General features: G+C 34.8%; 1 protein-coding gene across 4 annotated transcripts in view; it reads right to left on the bottom strand.

Moving 5' to 3' along the window:
- LOC149565300 (uncharacterized) overlaps window positions 1–17,478 on the bottom strand; it is a 135,779-nt gene extending 118,301 nt beyond the window's left edge. The window contains exons 1-4 of one of the 4 annotated variants that reach the window (XM_089818831.1): window positions 17,113–17,361; window positions 15,082–15,247; window positions 12,757–13,242; window positions 2,564–2,735 (exon numbers count right to left, since the gene is read on the bottom strand). In XM_089818831.1, coding sequence (XP_089674957.1) covers window positions 2,564–2,735; window positions 12,757–12,920 — 336 coding nt within the window. In that variant the 5' untranslated portion in view covers window positions 12,921–13,242; window positions 15,082–15,247; window positions 17,113–17,361. Of the gene's footprint in view, window positions 1–2,563; window positions 2,736–12,756; window positions 13,243–15,081; window positions 15,248–17,112 lie in introns of all 4 variants that reach the window. The other 3 variants (XM_089818832.1, XR_016362031.1, XM_089818834.1) reach the window with 3 other exon arrangements.
- Between the last annotated feature and the right edge of the window lie 778 nt (window positions 17,479–18,256).

Raw genomic sequence — 18,256 nt, 5'->3', positions numbered from 1 at the left:
TTTATAAAGTTATCGATAAAAAAAAATATTACAAGGTAACTTTATATTTAATTAAGTGATATATCTTATAAAGTCATTAAATAAAATAATGTTCTAGAGGTTGCTGGAAGGAGCAGAGAAATAATTTTAAAACGAGGCCGAACTATCGAGGAAAAAATAAATAAATAGGCATTGAGGGCTCATTGCCTATCATCGAGATTTATTATTGATTTTTGCTAATGTGCGTTGTGGAGCCTAGGGTTTCTGCAAGTAGTCACAATTGGCCATTGAGAATGAAAACTCTCAATTGGTACGCAATTTTGAGGGTGTGAAAGATCACCTGATTTATTCCAATTGTGGGAAGGATATTTCAATCCTTTCACTTGTACTTAATTGCTGGTTTGGAGTTTCAAGTGGAGTTGCACTTTCACCATATCATCTTCAGCAGTCAGTCTCCAATATCTGATCAATCCAGGCTCTTCTTTTTAGTTTGTAGTTGTAACAAGTTCTCAATTGTATACAACTAGTTAGGGTTTATCTGTAATGTGCCATGTCATAATGTTTCGGTGCTGAAAATTGCCATATCATTTGTAAAAACATTTGGTTTTCATTGAATAAATACGTTGGCACTAATAATTCCTTATTTCAGCAATATACTTTAGCAGTGTATTAAATTTAGGGTTTTGTTTAGTGGCCTATTAGATAGGGTCATTACAATTTAGGGCGTAGATTGCTTTCACTAATTTGAGTACTTGGTGTTCTTTACAAGAAAATTTGAATCCAAGAGGTTGTGTGATGTAGACCTCTTCCTATAACTTACCATTCGAGAAGGCATTCTTGATGTCTATTTAATGGAGCTTCTAGCCACACTGAATTGTCGTGGCTAGGACTAATCTGATGTTGCTCATCTTTTTTGTCAGCGCAACAATCTCCTCATAATCAATTCCTTCCCGCTGGGAGAAGCTTTTAGCAACAAGACAAGCCTTGTACATTTTTGAAGTACCATCAGCCTTGTATTTGACCCTATAGACCCATTTTTGTTCAATGGGTTTCTTCTCAAGAGGAAGATCTAACAAAACCTTAGCGTTAATTCTTTAGCATTGATATCAAGGCAAAATAGCAGATTTTTGGGCATGGATCCCAATGCAAGGATTATGAGATACTGAGAAAAGCTCTCAAAAAAACCCACAAAGAAAATGTTATCAAAATTTTCATTGACTAAAAAATCCAAAGGCTTTCACACGAACCCTAGCCGGCTAGAAATGATAACTAGAGGTCTGTAAACTTTGGAGGATCTCTGAAAGGAAAGAACGCAGGTCGCATTTTCAAAAAACCCTAGTCTGCAAAAACAAAAGCTGCAGACCCAAGCAGAGAAAGTGCAACTGTATGTTTAGAAATTGTCTGAAAAAAATGACCAGAAAATGCTCTTTTTGAGAACAAAAAACCATCCAAGATGAGTTGCTCAAATGTATAGAGTCTTTGCTACAGATGCAACATAGAGAAAATGACCCACAAAACTCTAGAAAAAACATAGTAAAATCTTGTTGCTATAAAAAAGGGTACAAAATTCTTCGAGTTCTGGGAGCTGTGGTTGCAGATGACAGAAGACTAAGTCCCGAGAGATTGTGTAATCATGGGCTGTAACACAAAATCAAGGCACCAAGAAACGACATCAATGGCAAAAAATAATCTTGTCACTGCAAAAACTGCAAAGAAAAGTTGGCAAAAAAGTGGAAAATACCACAATTAGAAGCCAAGAGAAAAAAATCACACCTAGAAAGAAAAAAATGAAAAAAAAAAAGTTTTCGCAAAAATCTTAAAAATATAGCTCTGATTCCATATAAGCGGGGCAATTCAACAGTTTATAATGAATTGAATCTAATTAGATCAATCAAATCAATATATACAAGTTTACATGAGATGTTTCCATAAAAGAACTAAGACAGAAAATGGAAACATCCAAGCATATATGGGAAATATGACCATTACAAATAGAAACATGTCAGCTAGGAGAATATATGGATATTATTCTAATACCAACTAGACAAAATTTACTAATTAAAAAAGGAAAACGCAAAGCACAGTGATGGATGATAAAAAGCCTCAGTTCACGATAAAAATAAATAGATGGTAGTAGTAAGCTTTTAGAGATAAAACTAAGTTGCGCGATTTAAGGTTTAATTATGACACCTAAATACATGGCTGTAAGAGCAGGGTTCATCTACATACTACATATTTATCAACATGAATTATATAATATTTAAAACCTTTAGTAAATATAAACATGTTGAAATTGCAAAAATTAAATATGTATATGTACAAAAAAGTTTCAACTTCATATGATCCTACACTTAGAAAACATTTTTAAGAGTCTACATTGTATCATCATATCAAGATTCCAAAGTGATGCAATTTTTGACATGCATTCATCATAAAATTTAAATTAAATCAACAAAAAGGCAAGTCTGCAAGCTCTCATGTTTCTCCAAAGAACTTTAAACAATTCTAGTGATAATAGCTCAACAAAAGGCACTAGTTTACTCTTAACTTGATATTTGAAATATTACCAATGCTTCTAGATTACCTGGTTTGTAGAAGATAATGAACATCGTTTCAACACTTCCTCCAAACATGATAAAACACCCTCAGCCACGCTGTCACTAATTATGATAGGCCTCTTGGAAGAATGATTGCTTTTGGTTGATCTGCAGGCTATTGAAGCATCCAAAAGCAGCAAGAGAGGGACAAGTATAAAGCTGAAAAATGAAACCGTGGACAGAGAATCTGCTGTCAGAAAAATGTAAAATTGAACACTACCCTAATGATATATCTGTTAACCATGTATGTTAAGCCATGTGCCATCCACCCATCTTTGGGGTGACCTACCTGTGGCATGAGTTTTAGTAAAAGGCGCTACTGATAAAGTGAGCCATTTGATTTCTCCAAGTTTTAAGGCATTGGAGTAAAATTAGGAGCCATGGAAGTATAAATAAATAATACAGGAAAAAAAAACTAAAAATATGCAGGAGAACTTAGAAGTGAAATTCCTAGTTCATTTTCCTTTATGTATATAAGCCTTATAAAGTTACGTGGGGCCTAAGTGGGTAGTTTCACTTTTATCAAAACCTTAACAAATAATTTATGGTAAAAATTGCTTCGTTATCTACAGAGCATCCATGTGGAGGAATCCCCACTCCTCGCTTCCCTGCTTTCATCCTCAGTGCTATTTCCTATTCAAATATTCTTCTGAGGATTTTGGGAGTTGTTGACTCTAAATCATGTATAACCCAGAAAGTCAAAAAGCATTACATTTGTGTGCTCCCATGCTTTTGCAACCCTGTGCTTAGTACTGACCAGAAATATGTATCTATTTTTTGGGTCTTATCCAGGTGACAAAGTGATTCATATTGTCTTGTATGGTGGCCTACGTGAATTCTTAAATGAGTTGTCATTCCAACCACATCTCAACTTTGGTAGTGGCAGGAGCAACGCAATATCAATGTGGCTTGTCATCCATGGTGGTTAAATATTATTGGGTACACGTGTTATTTGGTGGGATCCTCTTCTACATCTCATTGAAAGACTTTTCTAGTTGCCTTGCGACGATGTGGCTGTGCAACAAATGTTGATTTTCTCATTACAGACGACCCCTCAAACTAACTAACTTGTGATTCTTGTGTTTGCATGAATGCTAATCAGTCATTGATTCAATCATATAGGTCCAGCATCCTTTGTGTCATGGATTTTTACTAAGAACTCAAATTGATAGCCATATGAATGCTAATTAAAAATTGTTTAATCATGTAACTCCGGCAACCTTTGGGTCATGGATTTTTTACTTTTACCAAGAACTCAAACTTGATAGCATGTAACCCATGCCCTACGGAATCCAAGCTGTTTAAGGCTTTATTGCTAGTGGTTGTGTTTTCTCTGTGTTGTAATGATCATGCCTTAACCAAGACCCATGCCAAGGCTTCATGTTCTCTTCTTCATTTTGGAAGAATGCATCCAAAAAACAGATGGACCATTAATGTGAAAAAAATTTATATGGCATGGAAAAGAGATGGGAGGTTCTGCACCTCGTTAGTTGGAAAAAAACGTAGATGCCAATTACACACCAACACAACATGCACATTAAAATGCTACATAAAGGAGAGAAGAAACGACACCTAAAATACCCACAAAAATCCATGTGCTCGATTATTCAATCTCAAAAATTTTCAGACTGAAAAAACAAAAAATCACAAAACCCTCAAATTGAAAAAACAACTTCACAATTTGTAGGTAATAAATAACCTTTGCTTTTGTTGGAAAAATAAACTAAAATTCTAAATAATTTCAAGATAATTATTTAGGATCAGACCACAAAGTTTTTATAAAAATTGCGAAAACTTAAATAACCTCATTGACCCACTCTTATACCATGTAATGGAAATTGCATATACAAAAATGAAAATGGAGTTACATTATATAGGCAAGTACATTACAACATTTCTAAATGAAACAAACATAAACTGAAGTCTAAAATAGAAGCTAACTAAGATGATCATTAAAGAAGCATAACATTATTTTAATATAAATATCAGCAGCCACGCACTTCCATATAATGAGAGTAAAGTTAAATAGTATATACATTATGTTGAGAATGTGAAGGCCATTCCTTTCTCTGTCTCTTCATTTGATGGTTGTCTCTTCCTATATGAAGAGTTAAACATTTGTATAAAATGGTATAGACTTTGAATTCTACCGTACCTGCAAATAAAGATATTGCCTTGCTTTCCAGTGGATGTAGCCTTTAATGATGAACCATGTAATTCCTTGTGTTGTGTGTGGATTCTTAATTTCTTGGTTTTCCTGTTTGTTGTTTGGTGTCGATTTAATCATTAATTTGTTCTTTTGGTATTTACTCAATAAGTGGTATCAGAGCTCAAGAGAAGTTGTGGGAAAATTGAAGAAAAATGGAAGTAATAAATGTACAAATGGAAATTTCTTGGGGCAAAACTTTGTAAAGTGGAAGCTACAGCTAGGAGCTTTGCTAGAACAAATAAAACTGGAAGGAAACACAAAGAAGCCAACTGCGATGTATGATGAGGAGTGGGAGAAGTTCAACAAAAGGCGGTGGCAACAATAATATTTTCCCTCTCCAAATTGTGTTGTTTAATATTACAATAGAGAAGACACCAAAATATCTTGAGGAATGGTTATCTAACATGTATGAAAGGGCTTCAGCGTCAAATGAAATGTTTTTAATGAAGTTATACAATCTAAAGATGAAGGAAGACAAAGTTGTGTCGAACCAGTTAAATGAGTTTAACACATTGATCAGCAAATTAGTTTCTGTGAACATAAACATGGATGATGAAATTTAGGCCAATTTGATATTGTGCTCTCTACCCAATATCTGGGAAGAAGGTGTAATGGTTATCAGCAACACGGTGTCCAGCAAGAAGGGAAGTGTATAAAAATTTGATGATCCTGTCGAGACTCTTCTCAGTGAAGTTACGATGAGGAAGAATCAGGTAACTACATCAGGAGATGCCTTTATAACCAACAATAGAGGGACATCAAAAAAAAGAGGAAATCATAACTAGAGAGAAAGAACAAAATTCAACAGGAAATCGAAGTTAAGAGGTTGAAATAGTGACTGCTGGCATTGTGGCAAAAAAGGCCATATCAAAAGAATTGTCGTTTATTCATGAAGGCTGAAAATCAGCCGGAAGAAAATGAAGTAAATGCAACACATGAAGAAGATGTGGGTAATCTAATTCTAACTATATGAAGAAGATGCAGGTGATACTGTTGGAAAATTTACAGCAGATGTTTGGGTGCTTACTGCGAGAGCATCATTTCATGCCACTCCATGCGGGGAGTACCTCAAAAACTACCAAAGCGGTAAATTCAATAAAGTTTATCTTAGCGATAATAAATCTTGTAATATTGTTGGCAATGGGGATATTTTATTGAAACTAAAAAATGGAAATAGTTGGCTGCTACAAGACGACGGATATGTTCCTCAACTTAGAAAAAAATTGATTTCAATTAGCCAAACAGATTCTCAAGGATGCAGTCAACTTTCAAATCAAGTAGATGAAAAGTGACAATAAGAGCCTTGGTAATTGCTAGGGGCAGAAAATCAAGCACTTTGTATATGCTACAAAATCACACTAAATTGGGAGTTATGATGGCCAAGAGGGACGATATCCACTCTTGAGCCTAGGGTATAGGATTTGTGGAATACGGAATCCTAACTAAGTACACCCCTCATATGGATGGCAAAGAGCCACATGATGGGCAACTGGTATAGTATCCGCCTAAGATACTGATACTTGTATGGAATGACTGGATACTGAAGTGGATGCGCACGGAAGCTCAGAGGCAGAAGGATGCCCTGTGGGTGCTACTCGGATGCCACTCACGGGCAACCGGATGCATCTGGATGCCTTGAGTGGCATCCAAGTAGCACCCACAATTTTTTTATAGATGAACCAACACCTCCTAGTCTACCATCAATTGTTTCATGTAAGACCCATAAATCATGCCTTAATTAAATAATCTGTTGGTTCATATCTGTCGTAATCACCTCAAATCTGTTAAACATTACTAGATGCATATTTATCTGACAGCATAGGACTTGTTATATTCTAAGTTGGCTATGTTATTTATTACACTTTTCATTCTTCAGTCAGTATCGATACTAGAAACATTATCATTTTTTTAAGTGACTTGAATCGGACAATATATAGATATGAAATAACTCACATCTCTCTTTATCATATACATATCGACACTTCAGATTTTCGCCCAGATGTTATTACCAACTTATTCATGAATGCGTCAGCATAGACAACATGCCCTATTCCTGAATAGAAGGTTTTTCATCTCACATACTTATTAAGAAATCACTTTTGACCATATGCTCGAACAACTACATTCACCACAATCAACAATGGAAACACAATCTGTCATTATTTTTACTTCAACATCTTTTAATTAATCTGTTGACAACGCACAGTGGCTAATAGAACAAAATCATAAGAGAAACATATTACTGTATATTAACAGGAATATTGTCTATGTCTATCAGACTTCAGAATGAAACTGAACCAAGCAAACTTCTCAGTGTTTGTGACGTATTCTTACATAGTACAAATCGAGGATTCAAGAAAACCAAAGCCAGGATAATCATAATTTTTAGTGCCAGCAGTTAATCATTTTTATTCAAGACATGAAGTCTAGTACCAGTAGACAGTCATCTCTAAGTTTGGTATTTTAATATTAATATTAGGTATAGGTGTACATACACACACACACACACGATTCCAAACACATATTTACCCAAAAAAAAACCTGCAGCCTGTATCCGCTTCCAGATCTATATCCGAAATGGTAACTTAGGTATCTGCTCTTGGCCCTAGGGTAGAAGACCAATTGGATATGGATTCCTCACTGGGCAAACCTCAAATGGATGGCAAAGTGCCACATGATGGCCAAGATGGATACTATTCACTCTTAGGCCTGGGGTAGGGAATTGGATATGGATTCCACACTTGGCACACTCCCTCGTATGGATAGAAAGAGCCATATGAAGAGGATCGTAACCAACTATGAAATTTCTCATTGGGTACAACCCCTTATATGGATAGCAAGGAGGGATGGTATCTATTATTGGGCCTAGGGTAGAGGATTGTAAAGGATTGTATAAGGCACCCTAATGTGCCCCTTATCCTAGCCCCCCTGTGGTTGAGCCCCATCAATGAATGAAAATATATCTTATAATTAAATTAATAATCCTAAGCCTAGTTGAAATAATCTTATGCTTTTAATGTCTCCGATGACGAAGATCTATTTTTTGGATTATGTTTCAATGGTCTTGTAATGTCCCATGTTGGGGCCTTATTGAATTTATCTTAAGTCTCTCAATTAGGGTTTGGATTGTAATGTCCATGATGAGATTAGTCATGCATCTCATTAGATTTAAGTTGTCTTTAACACTCACATCCAACCGTATTACTATTTCAACTCTAAGAGGGAAGGAGTAGGTGTTATCAAGTTGCCTAGACACCACTAATGGATTTCCTCAAAGTTTACAAATCCAAGTTTGTATCACGAAGGCTTACGGAATGCTAACCCCTAGCCTCTCTAGGGGCAAGATAAATTTGCTTGGAATTATACAAGCCCCTCCTTGGTAACACTTCAATCTTCCCTTCTTAGTCAAATAGTAATTGGCTCTGAGTTTATATTTATAATCTTGATTATCAATGATAATACATATATCATTTTAATTGTTATTATAATAGATATATATATATATATATATATAAACAAGTGTGTGTGTGTGTGTATACGTGTATGTATGTATATATGTATATATATAATTTTGAGTTTATTATTATTTTTCTCTATGCAAGACCATGTATGGATCCCTTATTCGTAACAGCACTTTATTATACTATTTTGTAAATTAGTATCAATGCATAGATAAGTTACAAACATACTACTTGTTGTTACCTATACTCGTAAGTTGTAAGCAATTAAATATGTTTTAATTCCTTTATAAGTACGGATGATATATATTCCTTTTTGTGATCCTTCTTAATTATAATATAAATTCTCTCCTCTTCGTACTCTGAGAATGAAATTGATTTGTATTACAAATGGTCCGTGTACCCTTTGGTATGGGTTGTGACTCTTCTTAAACAAATCAAGTTTTGTATAATCACACCCCTTAGACAATTGGGTTAGTAAATCTTTATTTTTGCTGGTTCTATACTTCATGTGATTTGTTGTTTATTGTGTAATAATTATTTTATTTATTTATTTTATTTATTATTTATCTATTCATACAGTACCATTATTATTTCAATAATATTTTAATAATAGATCACAATATTAAGATTATTAAATTTATAATTATGAGAATCTTTGTTTGTCATTTAATCTACTGGTTTATATAATAATATTTTATTCAACAATTATAATATTTCTTTTGCAATTTAATAAAATTAGCCAAACTCTAGGATGTGGACATCACAGATCTCCTAATATCTTGAAGGACCTTAGCGAGGTACAACATGTTAATAATTCTATTCTTATTCTTGTTCTTCTTGGAATATGTAATTTAGGGCAAAAACTTGGGCATTTACAGAAGGGGACAATACAAGTACATAGTGTTGGTAGCCAATCAAAGTTCGAGTACAAGTGAGACAAACAGAGCCAAAAGAACAGTGCTTAGGGAGGTGTTCATTTATAGACCAATTAAAGAGCAGATAAACTAAGATAAATTTATTAGTGTACAGCAAGAGACCACAAGGGTCTATGTGACTAAAAAGCATACAAGGCCACAGCCAACAACGGGAGCACCAAACGATGTCCACAGAAAGAACAAACATGAAAGAAAAAGAATAGAAAAGGAAACAACTAGATACTCCTCACATGCAATTGTTAGTTCAAGACTAGAGGATACAGTCTGTTAATGGTTAGCGTCAGAAGAAGCAAAACATGAATCTTGTATGCTACCACTGTTTGCTTTGCATCACAAAGAAATAAGCATCTGTATTTTTGTTACTGCTATCTGCTTTACATTACAGAGATATAAGCTTCAGAATTATGCTAACACTGTCTGATATGCATCACAGAGATATGTGCATACGTACATATATTCATGCCTATGTATGCATACATATACATATACATATATCTCTGTCATACATCCAAATTATTGACAGCAAAGTGAGCATATTGTGACCAATTTATATTGGTTGGGCTTTATATTATCAGCAACTTATCATATTACTTGTATCGGGTTTCATATCCCGTGCCTTGCCTTTGTTATATATTATCGGGCCCTTTGTGTTGTTATCAGGCGACGGCTTATAATTAATTGGGCAATTATTATTAACTAAACATGCCTCCGAAGAGGCATGTCCCTATGTGGCTTTTGGGCCACGTAGAGACATGACTCCGAAGAGTCATGTCTCTCACTGCTTGTATATATACTCTTCATTGCCGCAGAGAAAAAGGAACGATTCAAGGCATCTAAGTACCTGCGGATAAGTATCAGTATTGTTTATTATTGTTATCACTTTCACCTTTTGTTATACAGTGCTCAGGAGCTTTAACCGTTGCTGAAGGAGGAAGATTGTTAAAAGTTTGTTGCAAGTCACAGTCAAAGATAAGTACTTATATTCTACTTGATTTAATTCAGAACTTATCTACAAGCATTATTCGTAATTGTTTATCTATCAGAGATCCACTATTCTTAACACAGTCTAGGGTGAGGGAAAACCCTGGAGCATCTCGAATAACTGTTGGAGAAAGGGTGATGTTATTGAGTGTATCCTCTGTGAGGTCTAACAGTTATGGTGGGACCCAAAGAAGAAAGGTTGAGCTATTGCTTTGTCCCCAAGGCAAGAGAACTAGGAGTGATGAAGGAGGTGATAAGCAGGTCAAAAGTTTGTCTGAATGGAACATGAAGCTATAAAGTGTGATCACAAAGCCGCATGGCCTCTTGGAGATAGAGAGCAAGGCACTGTTGGTCCATGTATCTAAAGAATGTAGAAAGGGACCTGCAATACCTGAATAAGCAGTAGAACCTTCCTCTGATCTCATAGTAGATGGGTAGCAGGAAACAAAATGGGTCTTCGTCTCCGCCTCCCTTTGGGGACAAAGGCGACACATCCTATCCTCTTTGTCAATATGATGGTCAGTTTGCATATGTAACCGATGAAAGCCCACTCTAAAAGACCCCAAAGAGATGCGGAGAGACTGAGTCTAGCAACGAGTGAGGTACCATGGGTGCACAACAACCCCATCTTGAATATCCATGTGGTCCTCAACATAGAAAGCCATCCTCAAGCAAAGCCCCACCTGGAGGGTTACTCCATGTCGTGACAATCAGTTGTTTGCAGACATCAGTCCTAACGTGCTCATTCAACTCCTATCAAGAGAGGACGAGGTGAATGGGGGCATCCAAAGAGAATTGGAGGGGGAAAGGTGGTCCATCACGATCCCAACCAAACCAAGAGAGTAGAGATTGAGAAAAACAAGGAGCCCTACTAGCATGATTGAAACTCATCACCACCTCGGAGAGCAATAAGCCATGTAAGAGTATCTATGGCGACCCTCAAACGAGTCTATGACACTCTGAAGCTAATGGAGAAACTAGACCAAATCAAAGATGGCCCGAGCTTGAAAGGATGAGCCCCAACCTCAGCCAAGATCATGTTGTGAGGAGTGGACCGGTCACATCTAATAATGTGCCGTAGGAGGGTCTAGACTCTCTACCGAAGCCCAATCTCAAATAATTTCCAAAAGTTTCACAGTAGATGTAGAAGAAAATCTCAAATAATTTCCAAAAGTTCCATAGCAGATGCTAGTATATCCATTGTTGAGCAAGGGCTAGTGAGGCCATCATTTGCACCTGCACGTTTTGAGCCCAATCAAGAACTATATTCAAATTCGCATATTGAGCTTATGGCCATGGTACAGTGTAGTGAGAAACCTCCACAGATTAGAAAGGTAGACAAACCTCCAAATACAAATCAACTGCCATCAACTCCTCAATTACAACCAAGAAAATTGCCGTAGTAAACAATCTAAGCCCAAAGAAACAACAGCAAAATCCACACGTATGCACAAAATGTTCAAAATGAAAACTCCACACAAGCTAGAGATGGAAGAAAAGCATTGATTAGGGGCTTCGGTAATATTCAACCACAATCAACTAGTTCCGTATAAGGACATCTGACATACTTAAACCTTGGAGATGACCTAAGAAAAATGAAATAGTACTACCTTGATTTCCATACACCTTCTGGTAAAAAATGGCGGGGAGTCTAGAAAGATTAATGTAGAAAGAGACTCGATATTTGCATTGGCACTTTGAGCAAGCCTCAGATTTTAAGGGACAGAACTGCTTTGCATTTTAAAGTAGAAAATGTTCAGCTGTCAGTTATTGACTCTGCACTTGGAGAAGCCATATCCAAAGTGTTCTTGAACAGAATTTGGAGAAGCTTTAGTCTTGCAAAGCATCTCTGGGCTTAGTTAAAATGTGACATTGAAATGTGGCTGTATGGGTTGGACTTCAAGTGGAAGGTTGTTGAGAATATAAAGTCCAGCGATCATCTTGCCATTCCTTTCCTCCATCTCTTCATTTGTGGGCTTTCTCTCCATATTTTAAGAGTCAAATATTTATATAAAATAGTTAGTTGAAATTTTGAATTCTGCACTAACTGTAAATAAAGATGATTGTGCGTATTTCTGATTGTTATTTGGAATTGATTAAATCTTTAATCTGCTCTTCTATGCAAAACATCCCTATTTGTTTTTCAGTAATGTACATAAATCTTTACGGCTAGAACTTATAAACAAATTAAAGCAAAATCCTTAGAGAATTTAACTTAAATATTGGAATTGAGATGCCATAACTCGGGCATGAACTGGATAAATATCATTTAACTATCCCAAGTACGAATTTGAAGCTAAACAGCATTCAGGTTGTAGTTTTCATAGTCAAGTGAAATACGCACATCAAAACTGAAACAGCTTTTCATAAACCAACACCTCTGTGGCTGATTCCAAGTTTTATTTTACCTTTGGGAGAAAAACATTTAAAATGAGCTTATAAAACATCCCGCATGACGAGGACACAAAAATCAGTCATGCTCCAGTATTTTTAGTTGTTCAACATACAAGCCTTGTCTACGTACAATCAGAGCACCGTAAGGTAAAAGTATACAGATAACTGAAATAAATTGAGAGGGGGTGAAGAAATCTTACTCGAGGCATGGATTTAAGACCAGAGGCGCAGATTGTTGCACATATGCAGTGAGCGAATGTAGCAGCAAATTAGAATTCCCTTGAGAATTCCCTAAAATCTGAAACAACTGGGTGCATAGAGGTTTCAGCTCGGAAAACACCCTGCCTGCTTCTTTCTCCTCCATTATTTCCCACTTGCTGCCCTTCCAATATATACTCGAACTATTTCTCTAACAGATGTGGCAAATAAATTAGAGTTCCAAACTCTTAAAAATGGCTCTAGCCCTACAATATGGAGACGCTTTTCCAAAAGCCAGTAAATATAAATACAATTCCTGCATATAACCACGCGAACCGATTTGTCTTTTCTCCAATAGAGTTGTAGCCCGTAGAAACTTCCACCGTAATGAGCTAAAATAGCACTTTCACGGCCAAGAATATATACAAGAAACACATTACATAAATGTAATAGAGAAGTGTACTTTTTTTGCTGCCCAAATGCGATACCTGCAAAATTGGTAACATTATTAGTGGTTTGTAAACAAGGGACGCAATGCGTCACAGTTCCTGCAATATGCTATAAAGGAGCTTGGAATAGAGTTTTATTAGTTCGATGGGAATTTATGTTACCTTGGAATATGCCATAAAACTATGAGAGTAACTGACAAAAAAATTAGCAAATAAACATAAAGAGAGTTGTAGAACAATATTCAGTGGACATAATAGTAAAAGTGCATGCAACATATATTAACTAACTATAGAAAACATTGAAGGCTATCAAATTTTGAAGTGGGAAGAAGTATGTATATAGAAGGCTATCAAATTTATGTGCAATAGAATCTGACAATAGATAAATACATCAACATTGTAGTAATTCTATGACGACCCATGACTTGATTGAGTTTATCGTGGGAAAAATCAAAATGATGTTCATATTTCTGTGCATTGTCATAATGCAAAACCTGCATTGCTTTTCCATTTTTTGAAGTGGGAACTACATTCATAGCAAGCACAAATTAGAACAGAAAAACTGTACAATCTGTACTTTAAAAAAAAGCAGAAATGCATGTGAATAGCAACAAAGGCAATGACAATAATAAGAGCAATAAAATTTCAGAACATGATGGAAAACTGAAATTAAGTAATTCTTCTTGTTCATACCTTTAAGCAAATATATGCAGATATTTAATAGTGACATACACCGGTCATTATATGCAGGTTGTGCTGAAAATGATGCATATGCTTTGAAACAAAATAGGCTGACAAAGACAATACTATTATCATTTACCATGTTACCATTATGACAAAGACAATAGTAAGTTTAATTAGAATAATAGCATGCTATAATTACTGTCAACATTAACATTGATGCTCTAGCAATTTAAGTATCAATCTTTTAAGTGATTTCATCTAACACTTTTGATCAGCTTTAACAGCAATCATTCACGCTAGAATGAAAAAGAAAGAAAGAGACAAAGAGAGACCATTAAGCTCTCCAAGCTTGTATGCGTTTAGCTAGTTTCTAAATTTGTTAACAGATTTTCTTTTCTTTTCAAAATGAGGTTCATATTTCTGTCCACTTTCATAATGCAAAATTTGCAAGTTTTTCCATTTCCTGATCTGCGTTGCCTTTCCATTTTGTGGAACAAAGGTCAAAGCTAGAATTCTGTCTTTGATCCTTGTAATAATTTCATCCTAACAGATACAAATAGACTTTGTAAATAAACAATGTACTAGAGGAGTAGACATTTTTTGAATTCTATTTGCTTTAAGGCTGTAATTTGTATGATATAATTTTGCATGTTTGTCACAGGTAATTGACACTCACGAATTTATAACTATTCATTTCTATTTTAGCTTTCAATGTATATTTAAAAACTAGTTCGCGCAGGTGCACATGTATTCTTATCAAATACTTAGAGCCATGTACTGATCATGAAGATAAATTCTAATGTTGAAATACAAATTTGAATCCTAGTTACCTACCTAAAAAAATTGCGGTGGAAGACTACTACCTCGTCTACATGATTTGCCTGTGATTGCTTATTTTCCAAAACTTACACAACACCGACTTTTTTGGTGCAAGAGGGTCTCGAAGCAATGGAACCATAGGCCATTAACAAAAACTCTTATTTATAGTGCCATTTACTTCCACTTCTAGGCCATTAGAACAAATCTAAAATTTTGCATTGAACAAGATTTTCAAAATTTTCTCGGATGCTAATTCTCAATTCTAAAATAATAGCTACTTTGTTTTAGATTCAAAATAACTTCACATGTTTGTTTACATTGGTTTAATCCACAAAATTATTGCATTTTGAGGAAATCGTCCTGTCAACAGCATACCTGAGCATTATTGCCTATATCTCCAGCAGTAATGATGTGGCAAGCACCTTCCTTCTCATATGGGCCTGAAAGCTTCTTAGAGAGCTTATAACGAACCAGAGATATATTTAAGTCTCCAACGATCTTAAAGGCCTCATCAAGGAGGAATTCTCCAAATCTTAAATATCTATGTGAAAATCAGCAAAAATAGATTCGGTGATGTAAGTAGCAGCTTTGAGCTAAGGTAGCAATGAACTATCATGTTTTTCAATCATTTTCTCATGACAAACTATTAAAATAATATAGTATTTTTTTGTTCATAATGGCTAATTAAAATTTTAGGATAAACTTTAGGAGTATTCATTTATTCTTTTAGTTAAGTTCTTATCATCTGCTTTCTTTGTTATCAATGTTATCCTTTTCTGATATATCATTGTAACTAGTATTTAAAGAGAATTTTGCTCCTTCGTAATTATTGAATATCTTGGTAATCATTCTGTGTTTTCACTTTTTGTAATATGGTATCAGAGCACAGCAACATCTCAGGATTGATGAGCATTATGAATTCTACACTGTGGCAGTGATCAATTGCATGCATGTAACACAAAATTTATCAAAAGGGCAATGAATTTTGATGGGGGTTTTGAGAGATTTTTAAACAGAACTCATGATCTTTTATCATGTTCAAAAATTGTGATATTATTCTATGGAAAATTATGATTTTATTATGTGGTAAATCATGGCTACTTTTTGACAAAAAATGTGCTCCATGTTTGTCTCAACATTTCAATCTTTTACTGAAATCACAACATGATTTTATCATGTCATCTAGGCTTTTTCGTGTGAGAATGTGATCAGCTCACATTGACCACATCGTCTCCCATTTTTTTTCAACATTTTTTGGGTTGTTCTTGAAATGCAACATGTTTTTACCAGATTTAATGACAATTTCTTTTTAAATGATGGGTTTATAAAACTGTTCAGCGATGGCTAAGGTTCGGCAATGATTTTCTATTGCCGAATTTTCAGAATTTTATTTGCAAGTTTTTGGTGATTTTCTACTAAAGGCATGGGTGTTGTATGCTGCCTAGGATTTTGATAAAAATGGCTAAAATTTCGTAAGATGTTCTTTCATGGAAGCTATTGTATCTTTTATTTTCCATGATTTACAATTGCAGAAGGGATAGTTTCATTACCCTACATGATGTTGAAAGCAAAACAGTCCTTCACTGGCAAGATTTATAACACTTGAAAGCAGAAAATGCTCATGATATTTGACTATAGGTGACTTCATAAGATCATCCACAGGACTGACATTGGTCAACAGTTGCAGGTAAATACGAGGACAAATATGATCAGCATAATCATGAAGGCATAATGCTAATCAAAATATCAATAACAGATGAAATGTTTCTAGAGGTTCCATCAGACAAAAACTTTGCAGAAATTTGGACGCACCTACAGGTTTGCATACATCTAGCTCTGCGTCTCTATAGGGGAGCATGCTACGTACTTCGGCTACAACGCCCCCCTGAACTCCGGCTGCAAACATTTGCGAACCACTTGGGAGAGGAAACCCTAACTCTAATTAACCTCGACAAAGTTATTTTTATGTAAAGGATAATATGCAGATATTTGGCAACATTAATAGCGGCTCGAATCTTTTTCAAACAACGCACGACTTGAATCCTTGTTACTCGTATAAAATTACTGGGCTCGAAGAGAAAATCATCGTTACAGAAAAATTAAGCTTTGTCAAACACAATAGATAAGCATTTACGGGTTCATAAAAACTTAAATCAAGAAGTCACGAAAAATGAGATGGATTTTGGATAAACCCAAATAGGTAATTTTCTAAAGAAACAAATACCAAACAACAATTTGGGCTAATGAGCGTCCATCATCTCAAAATATTTTAGAAACCCCCTTCATGTTTGAATTAAAACTGAGAACCCAGTTAAAAAAAATTCAAAGTCTTTTAACCCATATGAATTGGAGATCAGTTAAACCCAATTCCCCGATGAAATGCCCAAATTCAGAAAGAATCCTTACCACTTGGTGCTGGAACAACCATAGGCTGTGGAGCAGATGTTACTATGTACTGGAACAATTTACCTTCTTCAGCTGAACACACCATAACACTGATAGAGAATGAGATAGCGTATGAGAAGCTATCAGAGAATGAAAAGCACAAGTAAATGGGTAACAATTCCTCTTGTCAACACCTGCTTCAGAGACCTGGATGACAAATGGGAGACATGGATATGGACCAACAATATTCAATGTCAAACGCAGAAGAACATATTTACAGAACCAATGTTTCAAATTTATCACACCCAGATAAATGCCAACCGACTCCAACCATTAATGAATGTTAATTAATTCCCAACAACTAAAGACAAATGCAAAGATTTAACTGGCACAGATTATTTGTTCATAGCTATTAATAAATATCGGCCCCTTTGCCTTTGTCCTATTTTCTTTTGGAAAATTTAATTTATTCCTCGCCTAAATTGACCATAGCCAATGGAATGTCAAATAAATAGTATTTTATATATTTGAAAAATAGTTTTTTTAAAAGAAACATTAAAATGGATTAGACATGTGTTAAAATATTCTGATCTCATTGGTCATATTAATGAAACTAAAAGAACTTGCATGAATGTATTGGTATTCCTGCGTATAGCAGGAACTAATAATGCTCAATAGGGAAGAAGTAGTTGATTTCTATAATGAAAAATAGGCAAGTATTAAGAATGAGTTATGATATGATGCAAATGGTAAAATAAAGTGGGAACTAGGTTATAATTTAAGAACAAGATAGAGGTGAATAAATTAGTACAATGTATCATTAAATATCAATTAATTGAATGATCAAACAATTATAAAATCTTATAAAACTATTCAAACAGTAATATTCATTGAATGATCAAACAGTTATAAAATCTTACAAAACTATTCAAACAGTAATATTCATTGAATGATCAAACAGTTATACAATCCTACAAAACTATTCAAAAAGTGATATTCATTGAATGATCAAACAATTATAAAATCCTACAAAACTATTCAAACAGTGATATTCATTGAATGATCAAACAATTATAAAATCCTACAAAACTATTCAAACACATTTTTTAAACATGTTTCAATAAAATTATTCAACAATCTTACAAAACCGGTCAAATACACTTTT

The sequence above is a fragment of the Cupressus sempervirens genome, chromosome 3 (assembly GCF_028749045.1).
Source record: "Cupressus sempervirens isolate cs-2001-9-10 chromosome 3, ASM2874904v1, whole genome shotgun sequence".
Classification (NCBI taxonomy): domain Eukaryota; kingdom Viridiplantae; phylum Streptophyta; class Pinopsida; order Cupressales; family Cupressaceae; genus Cupressus; species Cupressus sempervirens.
This window is presented reverse-complemented; position numbering and strand designations above follow the sequence as displayed.